This window comes from Alligator mississippiensis, chromosome 10, assembly GCF_030867095.1.
Source record: "Alligator mississippiensis isolate rAllMis1 chromosome 10, rAllMis1, whole genome shotgun sequence".
Classification (NCBI taxonomy): Eukaryota; Metazoa; Chordata; order Crocodylia; family Alligatoridae; genus Alligator; species Alligator mississippiensis.
Window position 1 is genome coordinate 61,706,380 of NC_081833.1, and position 22,561 is coordinate 61,728,940.

At 37.7% G+C, this 22,561-nt stretch overlaps 1 protein-coding gene across 9 annotated transcripts in view; it reads right to left on the reverse strand.

The window, feature by feature from the left end:
* Positions 1 to 22,561, reverse strand: part of LOC102562823 (transcription initiation factor TFIID subunit 4) — a 214,010-nt gene that overhangs the window by 121,280 nt on the left and 70,169 nt on the right. For 7 of the 9 annotated variants that reach the window (XR_009455290.1, XR_009455289.1, XR_002091939.2 and 4 more), the window contains exons 10-12: positions 19,944 to 20,113; positions 2,486 to 2,616; positions 662 to 787 (exon numbers count right to left, since the gene is read on the reverse strand). Coding sequence is in view for 4 of the 9 variants with exons in the window: in XM_019492905.2 (XP_019348450.2) it covers positions 662 to 787; positions 2,486 to 2,616; positions 19,944 to 20,113 (427 nt within the window). In the remaining 5 variants the exon portion in view is untranslated. Of the gene's footprint in view, positions 1 to 661; positions 788 to 2,485; positions 2,617 to 7,360; positions 9,428 to 12,281; positions 12,397 to 13,081; positions 13,182 to 19,943; positions 20,114 to 22,561 lie in introns of those variants that run through there. The other 2 variants (XR_009455292.1, XR_009455291.1) reach the window with 2 other exon arrangements.

Sequence of the window (22,561 nt, forward strand, 5' to 3'; positions counted from 1 at the left end):
ATACCTGGCACCCCCATTCCCCACTCGTGCCGGTTAACACAGCTTTTACCGTAGAAAGTTTTAAGTACTGTTTAAATAGAAAACATAACTATATAATCATAGCAGTAATATTAAAACTAGTCTCAAGTTTAAATCTGGAATACACTATTAACCCTTAATATGTCATATTTACCAGTAACAAGAGGTGACAAAGGTTCTTTAAAAGCCAAACTATAGCAGGGTATGTGAAAAGCAACTGATCTGCATTTGCAAGGTAGGGAATGATTACAGTAGGTCAGAATATAGGGAGATGTCAGCAACAAAAAGTGTGGTCAGAGTAGCTGAGCCTGTTTACATACTGTGACTCTGATTTTCCACTGCATATGGTGCAGCCCTGCTGTAAGCTGAAGCTTAGCTTCTCTCTCTGGGGTATATTCAGCCTAGGGTACAGCTGGAAGCACTGTCGGTCACCTTAACTGTGAATCTTCTCTCCCCTATTTGCCTTTGCTTCTTGGATACACCAGCTCACACTATGCTGTCTTACCTATATGGTCTTTCTTTTTTTGGTGAATTTGGCACAATGTATATACATATATCTTTTGTGATGCAACATTTAGAAATATAAATACTGTTATTTATGTAAACAGCTATTATTAAAATCTACTGTGTAGATCAGAGGTACCTTGGCAGCTTTTAACAAGATTTCCCTCTCTTGTTCATCTTTTCTTTGCTTTTCTAAACGCTCCAACTGTTCAAAAAACTTTAACTGTGATCGGACATCTGTAGCCTGCTCATACCATTCGTCATCCTGGTAAAAAACAAACATATTTTATTTAAAAAAGCATGAAATCTTAATAAAATAAATCTTCACAGGGTTTTAAATCCTTTTCCTTAAAACCTTTCCAATCTGCTAATAAAGTAAGAACATATTTTTGATTCATATGGCATACAAATTATTACAAGAAGAGACTGTAGACAACAGCCTAAGGTTAATATTGTAGCAACACAGATAATTGATAAAATTACCCAATTAACAAAACAGATTTTTAAATACAAAATACATGGATTGATTAATCAATGCCACTACACTGAAATAAAAAAATGAAATTACTAATAAAAATGGAATTACTGATCAAAAGACCAGGATATTTAATTTTATGATTAAATGATAAACAATTAAACCTAGCTCTATATTTCAGTTCCTGTACTTGTATTTAACTAAAATGCATCATGAGAAACGTTACCAGTTTACAAAGACATTTACAGTTTAGCTATAACAGATCCAAGTTTAAAAAAAAAAATGATCTCACCATATAAAGAGTATTTTGCACATTGCCAGTACTCGACAAAAAATAAGACTCAAGTCAATAGCTAAACTGGTGCAAAATGTTGGATTTTTTTTTTATGAGAGTTACAAGAATGAGAGTATTATCCATATTATTTGCACCTCAGTTTATCTGCCTGATATTTTCCTTCCTGAAGAAAGAAATTAAATCAAAAAAGGCTGCTAGCAAGTAAACAAAATGAAGTGAAATAATGGCAAAGATAAGGCAGCACTAGGGAGAGTAACCAGTTCCTTGAGGAAATTATTAACTGGGGAGAAAGTCATGCCTGGATGACTTAAGTCATCCACCTAGGATAGGCAAGGTTTATTTTTCCCATGCCTGAACATGGAATAAAATGGAACAAAACCATCAAAGGCACTGACCTAAGAAGGCTGAACAAGGGGGCTAAGCAGGAAATGAGCTGAAGATGAGTGTCAGAGAAAAAAGAGAAACTTTTGACTTTTAAAACTTTATTATACAAATATTAAAAACAAACAGTGGAAGTGCAAAGGTATGTGGCCCTCCCAGGGGCCAAGCATGAAACACTGGTTAGCAAAAAAAAGAATACCATGTCACCAGAGATTGAAACCCCTTTCCCCATTCCCCCCATTGGGTTACACATATAGGACCAGCTGTAGCTAGCTGTCCATCTTCCACCTTGCAGAGGGCCTCCCTCCATGACCCAGGCCAAGACAAACTGGTCCACATTTTGTTGCAAGGTGAAGTGTCCAAATTCAAATGTGATGTGCATTGGACCAGGAAGTGGAAGAGATGGGGGACATCATTGGAGCTGACCCATGCAAACTGATTTCTGCAGCTTTTCAGTCACCTTCTTGGCCTGACCCAGCAGGAAGCTGACCAGGGAGATTACATTCCCCTTGACCATTCATTACAGGATAGAGAGGAAATCCCAGAGAAGTCCAAACGTAGCATGCTGAGGCAACAGTTTATGGGTGACTTATCAGGAAAAGTAGATAGGTTAGGCTAGTAATGCCAACCACCTACCAGTTGCCATTAGTTAAGTATAGCAAGAGTCTGATCAAACCAGTTTTGCATGAACAGTGCAGACATTCCTCTTACAGATAGCTTAGAAAGGGAAGGATGAATTTATTTCTGAAATCGCAACACACGCAATTAAACAGCATTCACGCCCTTAAAACATTCAATATCTACACACTTACTTTGTGAGACTCCATTCGGTGCTGCGTTATCATTGTTACTTTTTCTATCACAGTTCTTAATCTGTTTTGTGTTGCATGGGAAATAAAGGTAACCACCTCAGCTGGCACATCTGTAATTCCTAATTTTTTAGCTAAAGGAAGAAACAAAAATAAAATAAAATTAGCTTCCCCCACAAGAGAAAAATCCAATGATTTTTCAGGGTAATAGCACCATTGATTGTTACAAATACAAAACTTTAAATATGTAAAAAATGCCTTTTCCTTTCACAAAGGGCCCTGCAAGATCCTTATTTAGAGTGCAAAAGTGCATGTAAAGCATGGTTTTAAAAAAATAGCAGCCCTCGAAGATTTGGATGAAATTTCAGAATATGCCAGAAAAGACTGATAAGGAACATATTCAGAAAAAAATACTGGAATAAGCAAAGAAATAAATACATCTTGCTCTTTCTGTTATGTTGATAATTCATCAGTTTATTAGGTGACCTTTACATTTGGCTTATAAAATATAGCTAAATTTTATTAAGAAACAAATCTTTTTTTCAGATATCTGTAAAGTCTGAAGGAAAAATCTATAATTTTTGCCTTCACTCTTTCAAGATAAAATTTCTGGATAACGGGCAGTTGATAATTTTATGTTTATTATACAAAATGTAATACAATATTACAAAAGAAAATATGAATTTAATATTAAAGAGAACTTCTAACATCTTATATCACACTTATACTAATCTACTTTATATTGTTCTACCAGTTTTAAAGGCAGCTTAAAGAGGGAGCAACTTGTACTTATTTTAAGTCCTATATATGTAATTAAGGCTGTATAAGAATTACGGTCTATGGGTAAAATTTTCCGAAGTGCCTAAGGCTGTGTCTGCATACACTTAGTAAACTTAGTGTGCAGACTGCTTCCTTAACCGGACTATCCAGGACCATCTCTCAGCCATACTAATTAACTTGGTAAAAGCAGCACGTGGGCATAGCTACACTGCTTCATGGCCTAGACAACTTGGAAGCCATGGGCATTAACATCCTATAGCGTTTACATGCTTTTGAAAAATTCACACATAATTTCTGCCAGTAAATCTCAAAGTTATGCTAATGTTTCTGTTATTCACCCGTTTTATACAGTCAATAACAGGCCACCACATTAACACACGACCAGACCAATCTGGCCAGATGGCCCCAAGCAAATTTTCCTTGTGGTTCCTGAAACACTACCATTGAAGATGGTACATGCATTCCCCTACAGCAGGGATTGGCAATTTATGGCCCAAATGCCAGATCCAGCCCATGGAATCATTACTGGATACTGCCCATGGATGTGGGGCTTTAGTTGCAGTTGCCCTTGTGGGGGACAAGTGCTGGCTGTGGACACTCTCCCCATGACACTGTGAGGATGAATGGTGGCAGCAGCAAGATCCTAGTACACACCAGCCTCTGACCCAGGGTGGGTTATTCCAACCTACAGATTGAAAATGCTACCTACCCCTACCCTACGAGTCTGGGTCACTTCTGAGAGACCATGTTTTCTGTATTAAAGGAAAGAACCTTGATATTTTAGACATGAAAGGCAAAGAAGCTCTGCTAAAACACTATTAGTGATAACAAGTTACAAGTCAATATTAAAGATGCCAAGTGTTCATTAAAAACCTGCCTGAATGCAGGTTCCAAAGTTTTATTTCATCCTTTCAAATGTACTTGCCTTTCTGTCCATTTATAGTACAGTAGTGTTATTTAATTCTAGTTTGTAAAAGTGACTCTCATGTTGGTAAATCAAACAGTCCTTGAAGGTTACTTATCCAACTTTGTTGATTCATTCATGGTCTGCTGAAAACATGTGCAATTGATTTTTTTTAATCTTGTTTATTATGTAAATGGTTGTTGTAAAGGTGAATTGAAGGATTGGAGAATTTTTAAAGGCTGGAAAGTATTTTTGAGGTTCCCAGTAGTTTATTCAAGTAGATTCCTATAGCATATACCTACTATGGGCCAAGTTCTTGTCACATTTACACTGAATACAAAAGGAGTAACTCCTCAATTTTCAGTGGAGCTAATCCAAATTAACCTCAATGAGATCAGAATATAGCAAACAGCATTATTATTATGCACTTTAACCGAATACTCACAAAGCAAGCTATATGTAATAAAAATTTCTTAGAAACAGTGTATTTATCGAATACAAGGAAATTAAGTTTCATTAATTGCCACTGGATAAATTTAAAAGAATAAAGACAGGGCAGTACTCTCTAAAAACTGATAGAAATGGCTTTTGAAATTATTTTGTTATCTTCTGCCATGTTCAGAATGAAAAAGAGGTTTTAGAATCTAATTACTAAAAATCTATTTCCAACAGATAGAACTGGTAAAGATCTGTTTGGTTCTAGTCAATCAATGGCACCTTCATGTTTTGTCTAAATCTTGCTCTTGCCCTAGCAGGTTATGGAAAGAATGGTCAATATAGGTAATAATTCTTACCTTTATCAATGAAGACAGTGTTGTTACTGAATCAAAAAAATATTCCTAAACTCCATTATCTTCTTCATTGTGCAAAATGGTGATGCTATTGTTTAAATGCTATTAATCATCTATTATAAAGAACTGTTGTCTTGAGAAAGCAACAGTAAGATAAATTACACATTAAAATACCTGCATTTGCTGATACATGGAAAAATTAAATTTTCCTTTACCAATAAAGCAGCAATATTGATGGCATTTAACAATTCCTCATTTATCACAATAATTAAGAAGTGCTGAAAATGCATTTCTAGTTATATATTACAAGCTTCAGCCGCACCTGGTAAACACTTAGGTACATGAGTAGTCCCAAAGGGACTTACATGAATATGCGTTTGCAGGACTGGAACTTTATATTCTATTCCCCTCACTGGGACTTCCTTTGTAAGATCAGGAAAAAATTCCCATGGAAATCAATGGGCATTTTATGTGATGACTACAGGATATGACCCTCTATTAATGGACAGAACATTCTAAAGATAATGGGTTTATATTGTACTAGTGTTTTTATAATGATTAAACTGAACACACTTCTGAAAAAAAAGTGTTTGTGAGTAAAATATTACAGGGAAAGTGTTTTAGAAAGTTCACGCCCTTAAAGCGTTTCCTGAATTGCTAATTAGAAATACAATTTTCATTTGAAAGGAAGGAGACAGGCAAATAAAACCTTGGGAGGTTTAAAAACAAATATTATTTTCGAAGTGTTCCTATTTTTCCAGCCAAACTCAACAGCAGTAAACCATCACATGTCTAAAAAATGAAGAAGAATCAGTGAACAGTAGTTTTATATTGATATATACTTCTGTTATTTTAATGATGTGATTTAAAATGAACTGGCAGTCTTCAGCATCACCCTTGGCTTTATGTCAGCAATGGGTTTGGTTCAGTCAATCACTGACACTACTGAAACAGTAAGCTGCCATTCACCAGCAGGGGGCACTGCAGTAAATTCTTTCTTTAGGCAATGGCACAAGAGAAAGTCAGTTGATTAAAAAATGCATATTTCAAACAAATCTGTCATGATACAAGACTTACAACAACCATCTTCCAACAAAATGGTTTGGCATTTTTTCCATATGCACCACAGTAGCATTCTCTGCTACAAAAAATTATTCAGATGTATAAAATTGTTGAAGTAATACAGCCCAAAGTGAAAATTGCTTCTGAATTCTGTTTGTAGATACAGCTATTATAACTGATTTTTTTACTAAGCCATATGAAAAAGATTATGTTTCCTGAAGCTCTCTCTCTGCTCATCTTTCCTTCAATTTTTTTTGATCTGCAGTGTCTATTTAAATGTATATTTTATTACATCACTACAGTACATCATTCCCCACTTCCCAGAGCTGAATTGACTATGTCACATATGTCTGATATTAATTTTTTTAATGACACTATGAAGTTATTATCTCTTAAAATTAACTTAAGTTGTCAATAGTTTCACACTGCAGGTGTAACCTTAAGGAACTTAGCATCAGACAAACACATTTTAAACTGATCCTTGTTTTATCACAATATGAAAAAAAAACTTTCTTGACCCCCAACTAATCCTCAGCCAAAGTAATAGAATTGTACATGTAACAGAAGGCAGAACTGGTCACGCAGACCCGAATGCAGCAACAGTGACTTGTGCAAATGAAGTCTTATGGGACTACAGATGTAAGAAATATTTTGTAAAAGTCAGACTTGCATTATCAAACCCAAATGGGGCACATACCATTCTGTAATGTATACACATGTAAGCAAAACTGACAGTCAATACAAAATAAAATTAGTCACAACTAAAAGACAATATGCAAGTAAGAGGGGAAATTTAGCCAACTAAAATCTAATAGATGAATTATGTTGTAGATGTACATGGAGGTTTGAGGCAAAAATGTCAAAACATTAACGTTTCCTTGAATTTTAGGATCGGTAAAAATGGATATCCATTTCTGATGGCATTAATATTAGAGTGCACATAATCTTCCTGGCATTTCCAACACAACACTCCTGTTCTAGCACAGAGGTCAGCAATCCTCAGCACATGTGCCAGAGTGTGACACACAAAGGCATTTTGCTTGGCACCCATGCCTTGGGGAGGATGGCAGGGAAGGAGTTGGGGCTGTCTTATCACGCAACAAGGATCAGGCCCCTCACAGCTCCCCCACTGTTCGCCCAGAGGCACGTGTACACCTGCTGCCAGCAATGAGCCAGGCCGAGGCTCTGCAGACCCTGATGCAGTGGCTTGCAGCCTCCCTGCCACCTGCTGCAAGCAGCCCAGGTTCCATGGCAGAGCCCAGCCAGCTGTGGCAGGCAGCCAGAAGGCTGCAATCTGCTACGCTGAGGTCTGCAGAGCCCCAGCTCAGCTTGCTGCTGGTGGCAGGTGCAAGAGCACCTGGGGACAATGGTGGGGGAGCTGCAAGGGGCCCAATCCTTGTTGTGGCAGTGCAGCCCTGGACTCTTCACTGCCATCTACCTTGAGGTGCACATGTACCCGCTGTCAGCAATGAGCCGGGCTGGGGCTCCACAGACCTCAGTTCAGCTGCTTGCAGCCTCCTGGCTGCCTACCACAGCCAGCCCGGGCTCTGGGTTGGCCCCTGCCACCTGTCACAGAGCTCGAAGCAGGTGACAGGTGCTGGCAGCAGGTGCACATGCACCTCGGGGCAGATGGTGGGCAAGGGTGTTAGGGCTGCACTGCCAGAACAAGGACCTAGTACACCAACTTCTTGCAAGTTGAGGTTGGGGAGTTTTTGGCTCTAGCAAAATAAATAGTTAGGCGCAGTTTCTTGTCCATGCAACTATTGGATAAATACGAAAACAAGAAAATAAAGATGCAAAGTTCAGATTCTCTACAAATTGAATTTATTTGCACCAAAAAAATAGCCTAAGGACAAAAACCTAAACCTTTTGGAATACTAACCTTGTCTCTTCTTTTTGTATATTTAGAGCCTAAAACGCACCTCATTTTGAAGCATTTCTAGTATGACAGGGAGTTAGTCAGTTCTTTGGTATCCCACAGTGCTCTGCTCTCTCTCCATTCCCCCTATGGGTTGGGAGGGGGAAAGAGAGGGGCAGTCAACCAGTGAGCACTGTTTGCTGAGCTTAGCCAGCCTCTGCAATCTTGAGAACATGAGACACATGCAATAAATGTTCCTCTTCAGCCCTGGGGATAGCCCTAGGGAGCAGGGCAACCTCTGCATGCATGCCTCTCCACTATTGAACCCCTGGGTCTAGAAGGGGGGTGGAAATCACACCCATGGATGGAAAGGATACCTTGCATACTATTGTAGCAATTCTGAAGCACTCAAATGAAGGGAGTGAAGGAACGTGGTAAAAGGCTATGGCAGCGCACCAATTGAAATGGAATTTGGAACAACTTAACTGTACATCTGTCCATGGCTTAAGCCAGGGGTTGGCAGCATCCTGCAGTGCTGGGTCACTTTAACAGAGCTCAGCGTCAAGTACAGGCCACTTCCAACTCTGGCTCCAGCCATGGCTTGGGCTGAGTCACTGCTACCCACCCTGTAACAGTGCTACCTACCACCACTTCTTCCTGGCACCTAGGCAAAGTCCCACCCACCCCAAAACACTGCTAAAGCCCTAAGTCTCCACAGACTGGATAAAATGGCTCCCTGGGTTGGATCTGGCAGTGAACTATACATTGCTGACCTGTGACCTAAGCCTAATTCCTGGGCTTCCTGGAGGGTCCTGAGTTCAGCAGGGAGGTAAAAAAAAAACATGATTTTACTCAGAGATCAGTCAACTTCAGAGAGTAGTATTCTTAACAGCCCTGTCATGGCGATGGTCTTTGAAGGTTTACATTCCTTTCTTAAATCACTTCCCTGTAATACTGGTAAGTTTGAGACACAAGACTAAGAATCATGTTGTCCCCAAACTTCTCCAGCTATTCATTGCTGGTCACCCCTACAACAGGTGTGGGAGAAACTGCAAGATTCAGATCTAAATATGAATAAAGAACCAGATTTATCCTGACTTGTAATGTAAGGTGTATGAACCTGAGTCCTTCTTTTGTTTCCTTCAAGGCTTTTGAATGCCTAAACAAATACTTTATATTATATTACTCAGCAGCAGCTGCAGAAGAGCACAGGCAGGACACATCTATGGTCTCAAATAAATCTTAAGAATTCAGTGTGGGCCACCTGTTAGTATTACATCCAAACACTTCTTCTACTTCCATGTAGAAGAGTACTCAACCCTAAAGTAGTCCCTGACCCTCACAGATATCCAGCCTGTAGTTATTATAATCAAACTATTTGAATTTTTTAAACCTGGATTCTCCTGTATTTTTATGCTTTTCCACTGATTACTACTTCCTCGATTCCTTCTTGTTTCCAAATTCAATACGTTCTTTGTCTTCTCTTCTCCTCACAGCACACCTCCTTCAGCATGCCTCAGTCTTCCTTTTCTCCCCCTAAAGACTTCCAACTTATAGTATTAGGGGAAAAAAGAGAAATCACTTATTCTGTTGCATTGCTTTAAGTTTTAAATGCTAAAATACTAAAAAAAACCTTTAAGCATTATAAAATGTTTATTTTAATAGACAATGAGTTAAGTTAATAGTCACTGTTCAAGAAGGGAACAGTAAAAGTTTTCAAAGCTCGGACTAAGATAGATGTATTGAAACTGGACATGTATAGTACGCACCCTCACAATGTTAGATTCTGGCGTATGCTAGTCATTTAGCTAATTTTCACACGCAAAAAGTTAACTAAATTACGGTTATATAGTACCACAATGTAACTGCCCATTGAAATATAAATCATGGAAGACCCCAAAGTTGGCATACTCCATATGCTTTTTTTTAACAAGTTAATTTTTATTCTATGAGAAGATATGTTTGACTTATGAAAGCTATTGCTGGATAGATATGGGGTGTTTGGGAGCTTCTCCAGGTTTCCTGAGGTGTAATCAATAGTGACATTTCAACACCTGTTAAAAACTACAAACACTGAGGTACATTCCCAGAAGGTATTTTGCAAATTTAGGGACTGTGGTAAAACATCAGCACAATAACTTTAACACCCCCTTCCCCCACCCCCACAAAAAAAAAAAAACAACCAAAAAAACCCAACCTATGAACAACTCCAAAACATACAGGTAAGTATCTTGAAAATATGCTGTCATTTTCACCACAAGAGAAAGCAGGCATTAAAGAAAGAGGTATCTATGTAGTTATACAAATCCTATGTAACATACAAGATTCCCTCGATTTATGCAAGTTTTGTATATGTGAATCCACTCTTATGTGATGACCCTTTTTATACCCCAAATTCATTATATACAAGGTAAATTCACTCTTATGAGATCAGCATAGGTGTATTCCCCCCCTCCCCAAGCAGGTAAGTCTGGTAGTCTGTGAGGGAGGGGAAAGGGCCATGAGGGGAAGGGAAGCGTGAGGGTGAGGCTGGGGCTGGCACCGGGCTCTTCCCTGTGCTCGGGGTAGGCGACAGCCTGAAGTGGGACAAGAACAGGCTGGGGCCAGCATCTCCTTTTCTGCTGAAAAAAAATTGCTTGAGGAAGTTCAGTAAGAGGCTTGACCTAAACTAGACACAATAAGACAATCTAGCTTGCAAAATTCAGTCTTTAAGCCAGATAGTTACACAGTTGAAGGATAATTATTTTCAGTGGTGTCTCTCACCAAAAAACAGTCCCCAAACACAACTTTGTTTCGATAACTGGAGAAAACTGGCAAGGAAAGCTACAGAGGAGGACATCATGAATCAGGGAAGGGCATCTAGATTCATAGGCTGACCAACATAAAGAAAAATAAGCGTGTTTGGTGAAATGTGGGACAAAAGATCAGTTGGTAAGTGGACATGAAGGGAAGATGCCAGCATGATTAGAGAGATCCAAGAAATAATAGCTTTCAAAAAATGAGATTTCTTCCCTACCAGTAGAGGACTCTATAATTTGTAAGAAGTGCTGAAGGCTAAAAGATTTCTGAAAACTACAACTTATTCCCAGCCCACAGGAATGGACAGAAATGTCCACTCCCATTAAGTTGCATCACAATACTTGAGAGAAGCTGAAAAGCCAAAGAGGAGATTAGACCTGGAATGTGTACAGGCCATAAGGCAACTGAACAAACAAGAACCTCACTAGACACAAAGATTACAACCACAATCTGTTTCAAAGATAGCAGATCTGATTATCTGAAATATGTAAAACACTCTCCAGGAATATGCGTCTTTTGGGAATGGGTTACTCGCTATAGGATTAGATTAAAAAGGGCTGTCAGAGGGACCAAACTGGAAAGGCAAAATAATGGTACTGATCCAAGTCTTTGAGGAAAAAAACAAGGAAACAGAAAAACAGGGAAACTATATTCACTCCTGGGCCTAGCAAATCTAGAATTGTTTACTCTTCCCAAGGTTAGTTTAAGATTAAAAAAAGATGCTAAATTATTACAGGACCTTGGGTCTAAAAAAGGGGAACAGAGCTTGGGTAAATTGAGGTAAGCTGCCTCAGAAGTGCCAGTGAGAGTAGGCATACATGCAAGGATGGAGACTGACAAGTTGGGGTCTACAAGAAGCAGGCCACAACTTGGTGGACTAAGTTATGTCTATATTATGACACTAGGGGAAGACCAAGCACATGTAAGGGAATGTGCATATATATTTCATGTTTGTTTTAAATAATTTTCTGCGAGTGCTGTGAACCTTCTGGCAAACAAATCCTATCTTACTTTGAGGAAACTGCTTCCAGGTCACTGCATACTAGTACTCAAGGGCTCCTTCAGGAAATCTATTGCAGGAACCTACTATGTATTAGTCAGCCACTAGAAGGGTATATAACCCTGAGAGCAAGTCAGGGAATAACTGGATTATATACAGTCTCACCTCTCAGAAATGAAGGCTTTAGCCTATCACCTTAATAAGAATGCACTTGGGGGACTGGAAAATGATCTCAGATGGGGCAGCCTATCTAGGGACTAAGACATTGAGTTCTCAAAATACAATCAGGTACTGTACATACTCATTACTGAAGAAAAGCTCTTCTCATTATGACCACTGAATCCCAGTACAGACTGGGTTCAAGTGCAGCAGGAACAACAACATTTAGGGGCCAAATAAGTGCAGCGGTATTTTGAAAACATATTCACATTCACATTTCAGGGAAAAAGAATTGACTGAGAGGGATACAGACAGATATTGTGGAGAAGATTTTATGATAAACTTCAGCTTGCTTTGAAAAAACATTGTAACCTTAGTATGAGCAGCAGAATTGCCAAATAAAGATAATTAGCAGTCATTTCAATCCATTTTAGAAACTGCATTACCTTTTCTCTTCTTTCCTTTAAAGATCCTTGACATAACTTCCCCCTCCACAAAGATGTCCCAGCATGTTTTGAGAGTTGGTGACATTAAGTACCACCACTAGAGCATGGAGTCTGCCTATGGAGATAAAGTAAGTCAGCTTTATTGCAATATTGAATGGTTCTCTAAGGTTTTCTTTTTATTGTTCCTATTTTACAACCCCGGGTTTACTACTGACAAATTAAACATGAGGTGGAGTGTACCACCTGTTTCTATCATATGATGAGTCTCCATGGAATGGTGCTCCCAGCTTGACCCTCCTTTGAAGATCTCAAGAACTTCAAGCAATTCACAGACAAACCCTTATTCTGAGACAGCAGGAGGTGTTATGGAAGGCCCTGAAGGCCAGAACCACCCTCCAGGGACAACAGGATCATTAAAGGCTATACCACTAGATAAGAAGCATAAATAGAAGTATGATATGGTACTATGAAAACAGAACTTTAATTCTCCATCTGTTACTGGGGCAAGTATGGCCATGTTCTTGGTTCAGTTACAGTAAAATCCACAAAAAGTTATGACTGAAGAGACCAACTGAATTTTATTTATAAATCTGATGGTCTGAAAAAATGTAACAATTTTAGTTTATTTCTGAGGAATTGCTGCTTGATAGAAGAACATCAATGCTGTTTACTAAATATAAATAGCACTGCTGAAAACATAATAAAGTCTGTTTTGTGTTGATGCATATCAGAACCAACAAGAATAATAAAAAGAAAACCTTAGAAATACACAAAAAAATATTGAACACAAGCTGTCTTACCTTTTCCTGAAAGGCAAACTCCAAGCTCTCAGGTGGTACTGAAGTTACCATTCCCATACATGTTGGGACATCTTGTAGAACAGAAAGTCTAATCCTCGACCTATTAAAAAACATAGAACAATAATACTGTTTAACAACATGTTTAAATGCCTATTAATTATGCTTATTTGGCAATACTGCTGCTTATACTAAGACCAAAGCATTTTTTTATTTAAAGGAATGTTGAAACATCATTATTACTTAAAAGTAAAACATTTCACTAAATTGTTTAACATTATCAATAACACAAAATTAAAAGAAAGTATCAAATAAACAAGCACCATAAACTAATTTCCTTTTCCCATCTCAAAATGCTAGATGAAGGTTCTGGATATTTGTGTTAAAAATGAATGATAACGATGCATATTTTAAAATTTCAAAACAAATTAAATCAATGAGATTATCTTTTCACTGTGACAAATATATATATAATATGAACTAAATAACAATGAACATGAAAATATTTCAAATTTCAAATGCCATATTTAAAAGTTCTTCATGCAATGTGTCATGTCTCTGCAGGTTCCTTTATAAGAATTGAAATGGACCTTACATACTTGGGATGCAAACAATTTTGCAAATTAAATGATAAGATACAATACCTAATGGAAAAATTCTTACTTAAAAGAAGCACCTAGAAACAAGGAAAATAATCATATAAGCATAGGCTGGGTGGGCTGCCCATGTTGTCAGAACAATGCACAACTTCAAAAGGTTATGCTTAAGAAGGGCAAGCATTATGCAAATATTAAAACTACCTCCAAAGACACTCAAGAGTAATTTCCACAGGAATGTAGGAAACCATCATGATAGAAAAATTCTGGTGGAGAAATGGTAACATTTCAAACCACATTTCAGTTTGAAGACAAATTGATTCAAGAATAAAGAGTTATAGTCCAATGGTGAAAACAACAAAATCATTTTAACATAACAGAACAAGGAGAAGCAAAAAAATAACATGCATAGTAATCCAGTGGGCAATCAGATGGCTCTAAACATCAGAACACCAATGACAATCTAAGCAGATATAAAAGCCATCTTCAGTAAACCAACTACAGCCATAAGTATACTTTTATGTTAGCACTGTTGCATATTTGAAAGCACATCATCAATAGTACAAGTGTCAACTTATTCAAACATGAATGTAACTGTTGGTAAACAGACAGGCAGAATAGGGATGACAGAATGCCTCTATTTATTATTAAACTAATAACAAATGCTCAGTGAAAATTAGACAGAAGGCTCTAAAAGTTATTGGAATACTCTTTATGGAACAAGGCCAGATTTTTTTAGGTGATTCTAACATAATACAAAATGCCCTCCTGAGCATTCAGCTTATTTATTCAAAATATACACACATGCTGCTGTTTTATTCCATGATGCAACTATTGTGTAGATTCAGTACAACTGTAACATAACTTATACTCCAAAATATGAAACATACATATGCTTTTAACCCTTTAATCTTTTTATTTTCTTTGTGCTTTTCTATTAATTCATAAAGTAGACACCCAAACACAGAATGGTTTTAAGAACACTGATCAAGGCAGAAGAACCATCAATGCTGGCAAACAGGACTTAAGAATATGTTATATAAACAGTAGCAAAATGTAAAATCTAAATTATGTTGAACCTAACTCTTACATTGACAGAGACAATGGCTTCACAGTAGCATGCTGAGCTGCCCTGCAGACATTGTATTTAAGAACAACTTCAGGCCTCTTAATTCCCAGGTTAGGAGAATTCGGATGCATCAAAGAGGTGCATTTTCAAGTTTCATGATAATTGGGTTGCACCTCTCCCAGTGTGTCCTTGCCTATCAATTTATTCTGAATAGGCAAGGCCCTACAGTTGCAATTTCTTATGAATAGGAAAAATTTAAACATATGGCATATCTTGTAAATGTAAAAGACTGAATGCATGGTTAGATTTATTAGACTGTCTCACATAATATACAAATACCAAATTATTACTCAAAACCAGAAAGTTTCACAACTTACAATGATTCCAAATGAATGAGAGGTAGAAAAAATTATCCATGACTCTCCCAGTGAATCATGATTCTTTACATATAAACAAAATAGAAATAAGTTTGATAGTTGCAATGGGTTAGATATGGCTAGCAGTGGGGGTTCTCTCTTAGCCTCTACCTATAACAAGTGTAGTGGGAAAAGGAAAATTGAGGATGAACAACAGGATTTTTATAGATAATACAATGCATTAGATTGTGGAATAGTCACTAGCCTAAATGGTAGAGAAAGAATCCCCATTACTTGGTACATTTATTGCTAGACCAGACTGAACATTATAAATATGCATTGGAAAACAACCCTGCATTAGCAAGAAAATGGATGATTCAACTCAAATAGGCTGTTTCTGATCTACAGCTTCTCTCATTCACAGCAGCCTGTCTAGAGGCTCAATGCATTTGTGGAAAAGTAAAGTTAATGCCTCTTAGACACTTCAGGTCAATTTTGAGATTTCATATAGTTAATATTACTTGTATATTCTACAATACATGTCAGTCTTATTTTGTTCCTGTACATTAACAATGTTCTAAGAAAACCTCTTCTTTTTTCCTTGCTTTTCATATCTTTTCCCTTTTTTCTTAGATGTCATTGTCAGTGTATATAAATAAATTCATCTTTTGTTCCAACCTACTTTTATGTCCCATCACCTTTTATTAAAAGGGACTATCACATAAATTGTAGCCTAATTTGTATCTCTTCTCACAATCAGACTGTTACTATAATAATTCCTGAATCAGGGAGTTTCTACTTTTCCCAAGACAGCTACGAACCAAAAAAGTAAACTGCCACTCTAGCAATAACCCACTTACAAGCCACGACATGTTATGTATTAATCTTGCTAGTTTGTCGAACAATAGAAACAAAATATCAACTTCAGAGCTAGTTTTCCAAGATCTCATGAAGCCAAGCGATTTGTATTCACCAAAAAAACAAAGACTGACTAAAAATGAAACAACCAAAAATGATTATAGTTTATTTTTCATGTTTTCTTTCAAATGAAAACTGACTATAGAGTTAGGAACTTTCACTATTATTTACTGGGTAATTGGAACCATGGTGTGGATTTAATCAATTTTTCTCGGCTCATCAAGGAAATACTACCCAGGTGTGCTAATGGAGCAAGCAAAAGGGTCTAAAAAGTTTGTTAAAAATGCATACACAAACAGAACCAGCAAGAACAAGAGAAGTTAGAGACTTTAAATATGGTTCTTTAAATGTTAGATGCCATTATGTTGCACTGCCATACAGAAGAATCAGAATTTAAGCTTTATGACCTCGGCTGGAGTAGCAACAAAAATATACTGCCTGGTGCAAAAACATTCATTCTTGACTTTGAATCAAGGCAGTTTGAAACAATCAAAATCCTTGTCTTCCTTCATGAACAAATGGCAGTAATTACTAGCCAAAGATGACAAGACATGAAATTGGAGAGGGAAGGCATGTGGGAAGTCGACTAGTGTCTTTCCATTAATGCACCTTTCATTCGTTACATTTAGAAGGAAAATAAAATAATATTTATTTATATTTAAAATAAACTTCAAACTATAATGCTGCCAACTTACGGTAGAGATTAGAATGTACAATATTTTAAGAAGAAATCTCTTTTCTATAACTTTGAGGCATTTGGCTGCTGGTCACTGCCAGAGACTAAATAGCATCTGCTCTCACTTTAGCAGTTTATATTCTGACTCTGGTGAATGGAAGCACAATCTCTGAAACAGCCTTTGGGGAAAACTACTGAGTTTCTCTACAGAACTCTTGCTCAGAAAAGAGAGAGGAGATTAATATTACAGAAAACTTGAAAGAACCAGCTTCTGAGAAAAGAGTGAATAACAGTTTCCTAATACTGTATATACGCCAAGCCTTTCTTTTACTAAAACATTACAAAGGTGCCTTAAAACTTAGCTGACTGCTAAATACGACTGGGTTTAAAGATAGAAAATAAGTTACAATGGCAAATCTTTCAGATACACTGCTTTCTCTTATATCCAATGTATTTCACCTTGTTCATCAGCAGGCATAACAAAAAACGTAGAATAACAGGGGTGTAACAGAGACTCTCCTTTCCTAATGTGCTTAAGAATGTCACAGGCTCCTTGCCTGCGTCCTGGCATGCCTAGCCATAGCAACACATGGTAAAACTGAATTCTGTAATACTCAATGTCATTATTTTAAGTGCCCAGTAGCACAAACTAATTTTATACATTCCTGTGTGATCAACCAAATCTGGCCACACACAATGGAAACAAAGCTTCTAAAAGCTTTAAACTCAGCTGCAGAAATTCTCTCCTTAAGAGCTGTAAATCCTACATAGTAGCCACAAGTGAATCCCACAACCAGTTTCAAAACTATAAAAGCCTATCTATAAAGCCAAAATAAAACTCTGTTAGTGGCTGCAGGAGATCACTTGAAGTGGCTGTTCACTTGGATACATTGCTTTGTGAAATGTAAATCCATGCAGCTGTTCTTAAAAGTTATCACTGAAAACAAAACTTTTCCAAGAAGCCAGTAAAGCTTCAAAATAGCCATAATGATTTGTTCCTCAAAGATGCAAACTCCAAAAGGCAAGATGAATACTGGTGTATGATTCCCAAAGCATGTACAGATTTGTGTAAGTCCTACACTTTTAATTACACATACAAGTCATACAATAATTGTTATGCCAGGAAAAAATAGCTAAGGCTTACACATGGCACCTTCATAAGTAACTCTCATTCTTTTTTTTTTTTTGTATTCTTGTGCAACACACCAGGATAGCACTCCTATTGATACTGTTTCAAAACACTTGTACTGAAAGTTGGTAACACCAGATTCAGAGAACGTGTGTTAATATTTTCCCATAACACCATCATCATGACACTGCAATAGGATAATTATGGATTTACACAGCATTTATTTTTCCCGCTATAACCCTAACCCTATAAGAAAACTGACTGCCATACATATATATAGGTTGCAATGCTATAAAGACTTAAGAGGCTTAAGTAAAAAAGTTTGAATTTACTGAGAATGAAACCAAGGGTTACGTTTTCAAAAGCACCTGTGCAACTTAAAACCCTAAAACCAATTGATTTTTAGCAAGACTAAGACCCAAATTTTTGAAGACAGTCAGGTGACTGACTCCTTAAAAACCTGTAGAAATTCAAAACAATAAGATTAAGGCTCATAAATGCCAAAAGCGTTTTGAAAATGGAACTTCAGCTTTGAAGGAAATTTGGTACCTCTAAAAACATTATTCTAAAGGACAATAAAATAGTTTTCCTGACATTCTTAGATGCTATGAGTGAGATCCTATTCCACTTATTGGGCATTTAAGTGGATCCTAGTCTACCTTGCTCTTCTCCCTGAAAAAAAAAAACATTAATGTGAAAGGTGGGCAAGCCCTTACCACTTTTTGTTGTTCAGGCTATGGATACACATTACATTTCTGCCAGGAGAAAAGCTTTTCTCCCAGCACAAAAAGAGTTCAACGGGTTTTTCTGCAAGAGAGAACTGGATCTTCCACAAAAAAAAACTGAGAGCACTTACAACAAGGAAGAACTCTCTTCCCACACCAGTCTGAATACCTGTAGTGGGATAACCCCAGTATCCCACAGTCCACTTTTCCTCTGTTCAAGAGGGAGGTAGAGCATTGCTCCCTATTAGTCCACCCAGGGTAAGATGATCAGGGAGCTCTATGGTGACCCTGCTGCCACTGAACTGACTCAGCTCCTTGGGTCAAAATATGGAGGAATGTCCCGTCCTGCCAACCAACTAACTGGAGGCAGTCTCCCACACTCTTACTAAACCTCTCTTACAACTCCAGAACAGTTCCAGCTGCCAAGGCCTCTGCTTCTTGCCCCATGCACAGCTTAAGGTTGCCCTGGAGCTGGGCACAGTGCTGGGAGCTGGTCTCCTACAGCTAGTCTCCTCTCAAAGGAAGACAGGGAAAGAACTGTCTTCCAATCATTCCAGGTGTGTTGGAAATAAACACCTGTCCATCCTTTCAGTCTCAAGGTTAAGGTGAAAGAATATTACAAACACTGAGCATTAACAGTTTTTCAAGAATTATAGCAACCATAGAAGAGGACTGCATAAAACCTAATAGGTATCACAGGATCTGGCCTATGTGAACATTACAAGCTCACCCAGTTACAGTAATAGGAAAAAATACTGAGTACAGTATAATAAATTTCCCTTCTATTTATTTTTTTACAGTGTTACTAATTTTAACTTTTTTAAATTGAAGAATGAATTCATAACATTTGTTTTTCAACTGGTAGAATAAATAATTTTATCTCCACTGTGGTATAAATTCCATGGAATTTAAGGCATTGTAGAAATTAAAAATAGGTACATGTATCTATATATTTTTTTTTAAGAAAAACATCTGGTCATACAATCTCAGTCATTTGCTCAGCCACTAGAGGAAAAATGCAGGAGTTCTGGACTATACTCACTCAAAGAAATGCTCTTGGACCTGAAAGTTACTTTACCTCTGTGTCTTAGCTTCTTGATGTGTAAAATGTGAATAATACCCTACCTGAAAGGGGCATTTGGAAAATTAATTAATGTTCACATGACACTGAGATCCTTGGATGGAAGGCAAAAGAGAAACAAAGTATTAAATGTAAGAATTGTTTTGTTGCAATTTGAAACAAGATATTATGAAACTACTTGCATAAAAAAAATACTTACAGTAGCTTAATTACACCAGTTCAGAAAGCTACAGCACACTGTGCCTGAACCAAAACAAACTTGAAATGAACAGATCTAAAGGAACTACTATCAAAAACAAATGAGGTACTTCTCACCCATTTCTAGTATGCGCTTATGTAAAGGGATAGCTGCAAGAAAGGGCTCATCTTTACAAGACTGTATCTGTGTTCCAACCAAGTCAGAATTGGTTGCCATGATTCGGGCATTTTCTTCATTTAGGTTAACTCCAGCCATAGAGGCAACATCATTGATGTCATCATCATCTCTATAACAAAAGCATAAACAAAAGATAATTTTGTATGCAACACAACCTTTACAAATTCCAAAGAGAATAATTATGCAATGCCTAATAAGAAATGTAAACCAGTTTGATGGTATAGCCACCCTGCTCCACATTATCATGGAAATAGATTCAGATAAGAACATAATGCAACGTATTTTTCCAACCACTCAACATCAGGCAATCTACAAAAGTGGTGTAATTTATCTCAAAGGAGACTATATGCACAATACTAATTTGGCACCTTTCCTCTGCCTGGGAAGAGTGCAAACTATAACAGCATGACAGATACATAGCCACATCACGAAAGTTAATGGCAGTCACAGACCAAAAGTCACTCACTTTGCCTTGCACACAGGTAATGAGGTGGGAGGCAATCAATTAGCAACCAACAAACAAAAAGTGCACAGATATTAAAAACAATGCACTATTCATTTCAAATCTCTCAGATTTTGGAAAGTTCTTGTAACACCTGGATCCTTTGTGTTTGGCTGACTGCAGATAAATTCTGTTTAGGTTTGAACATGGTCAAGATATATATTGAGGTTTTGCCTCCCCCTGGGGATTTATAAAGACTAGGTGTCTACAGCAATTTTTTTAAATTAGTTTGATACTTCTATTATATTTTATTCTACCTAGGTTCTTATATATTGCCTATAATTGTAAATGCCTTCAAGTAAGTGCATTCCAGTGCTGTATTAAGCAAGGTAACTTCCATCTGTCATATGTCTGTCCTCTCATCTTCTCCTTAGGATGGTGGCAGGGGTGGTAGCAGAAGGATAGTATGCATAGAGTACCTTTTTGTGGGGAGGAGGGCAGGGAGCGGGCAGGGAGAGGGTTTGGTTTGGTTTTGTTTTAATGTAGTTAAAGTTGGAAACAGCAAGGGCAAAGAAACACCGCCTATGCTGAAGGGGTGTGATGGGCCTTAATTCCCTAGGCAGCACATTTCAGCCTGCTGAAGTCTCTCTCCTACAGAAACATTCTTCTTCATGATCAGGAAGCATTAGTGGCCTCACTGTCGAACACAGCAGCAGTGGGGTCACTTGATTTCTTTCTTAAAAAGAAATTCCAGGGGATAATATTGTACAATTAATCGGCCTTGATAGGTCTCATGCTGGGTTCAAATGATTTCCATTTTTACCTTTCATTCAGTGCATACATGAGACTGTTAGAAAGGTTGCATGGGCTGCTATAAGAAAACATGGGCGGCTGGGTAGTTACTGTGTGGACGACACCAACTTTGTTTCTACCTTATCCAACCCAGCTGGTGAAGCTCACCTTGGAGTGGTAATTGATAAATATATCTGCAGAGCTCTCTGCTCTACATATTACACCCATTGGGTATTTACATGCTCAATGAAAAGCTTTAAGAAATGTAGTTGTTAAAACTACAACTGAGAGCAAAAACAAATAAAAAATGTTTTCTAGCCAAAAAACTTCAGAGTCTAAGACAGAAATCAGCACCATCCCAGAGAACTAAGCTAACTATGTTAACTATATGAGATAAAGGCACCATTCTATCAAAACCATGTGAGCTGAATCAAAAACTGAAATGTGTGAATGTGGTGATCCTGAACACACACACATATTTAGATTAAGTGGTACAAAGAATAAGTAAAGTTAGAAAAAAAGGCTGGAGGCCAAAATCTCAAATAACTCAAGTATAGACCAAACTATCAACCTCTTTGAGTATGTGCATATATATGAATTAACTTGTACCAAGAACCAGCAAAATGAGGCTGCTGAAAAAGCAGTGTCAAATCGAAGGCACCTAGCTGTAATCCCAATAACGCTCAACCCAGCCCACACAGCAGAGGAGCGCAGAAAGGTGTGGGCACACTATTTCTGCATGTACTTTGACCTAGCCAGAGTCCTCCATCAACCTATAATCATGGAAGTATCCCACAATGGCTCAGGGCACATGATGGCCTGGTGAGAGAACCCACCAGAAATGAGGGAGGCCACATGCTTTTTCTCCCCCCCTTTCCAGCCCCCCCACCTCAACTATTACTTGTTTCATGCAGTAGTGGTTGGATCATCTCACAAAGGATTCAGCATCCACAACTGAAAAACTGTTGTCCTTCTTGAGGGATAAACTATTTTATATTGCACCTCCACCTTTCCACTAATGGCACTACAGAGAAAGGCCTAAGGAGGTAAGCAAGTGGTACAAGAGCACCAAAAACAAAACAAAAAAACCCAAACCCCAACTTCAGTCACCACTGGAGTAAACAGTAGTGAACCATATCAGACATATTTAAAAAATGCCAAACCACAGTCTAAGAGCAGCACTGGCTTTAAAACAATCATCTATGTGAATGTTACAGGATCACAGGACTGTGTACAGCAACACACTTCCTGCCTGTGCCTGTGATGCACAAAGTAGGTATTAGCACACACACCAATGTAAATAACCAGAACAAAGACAACTCT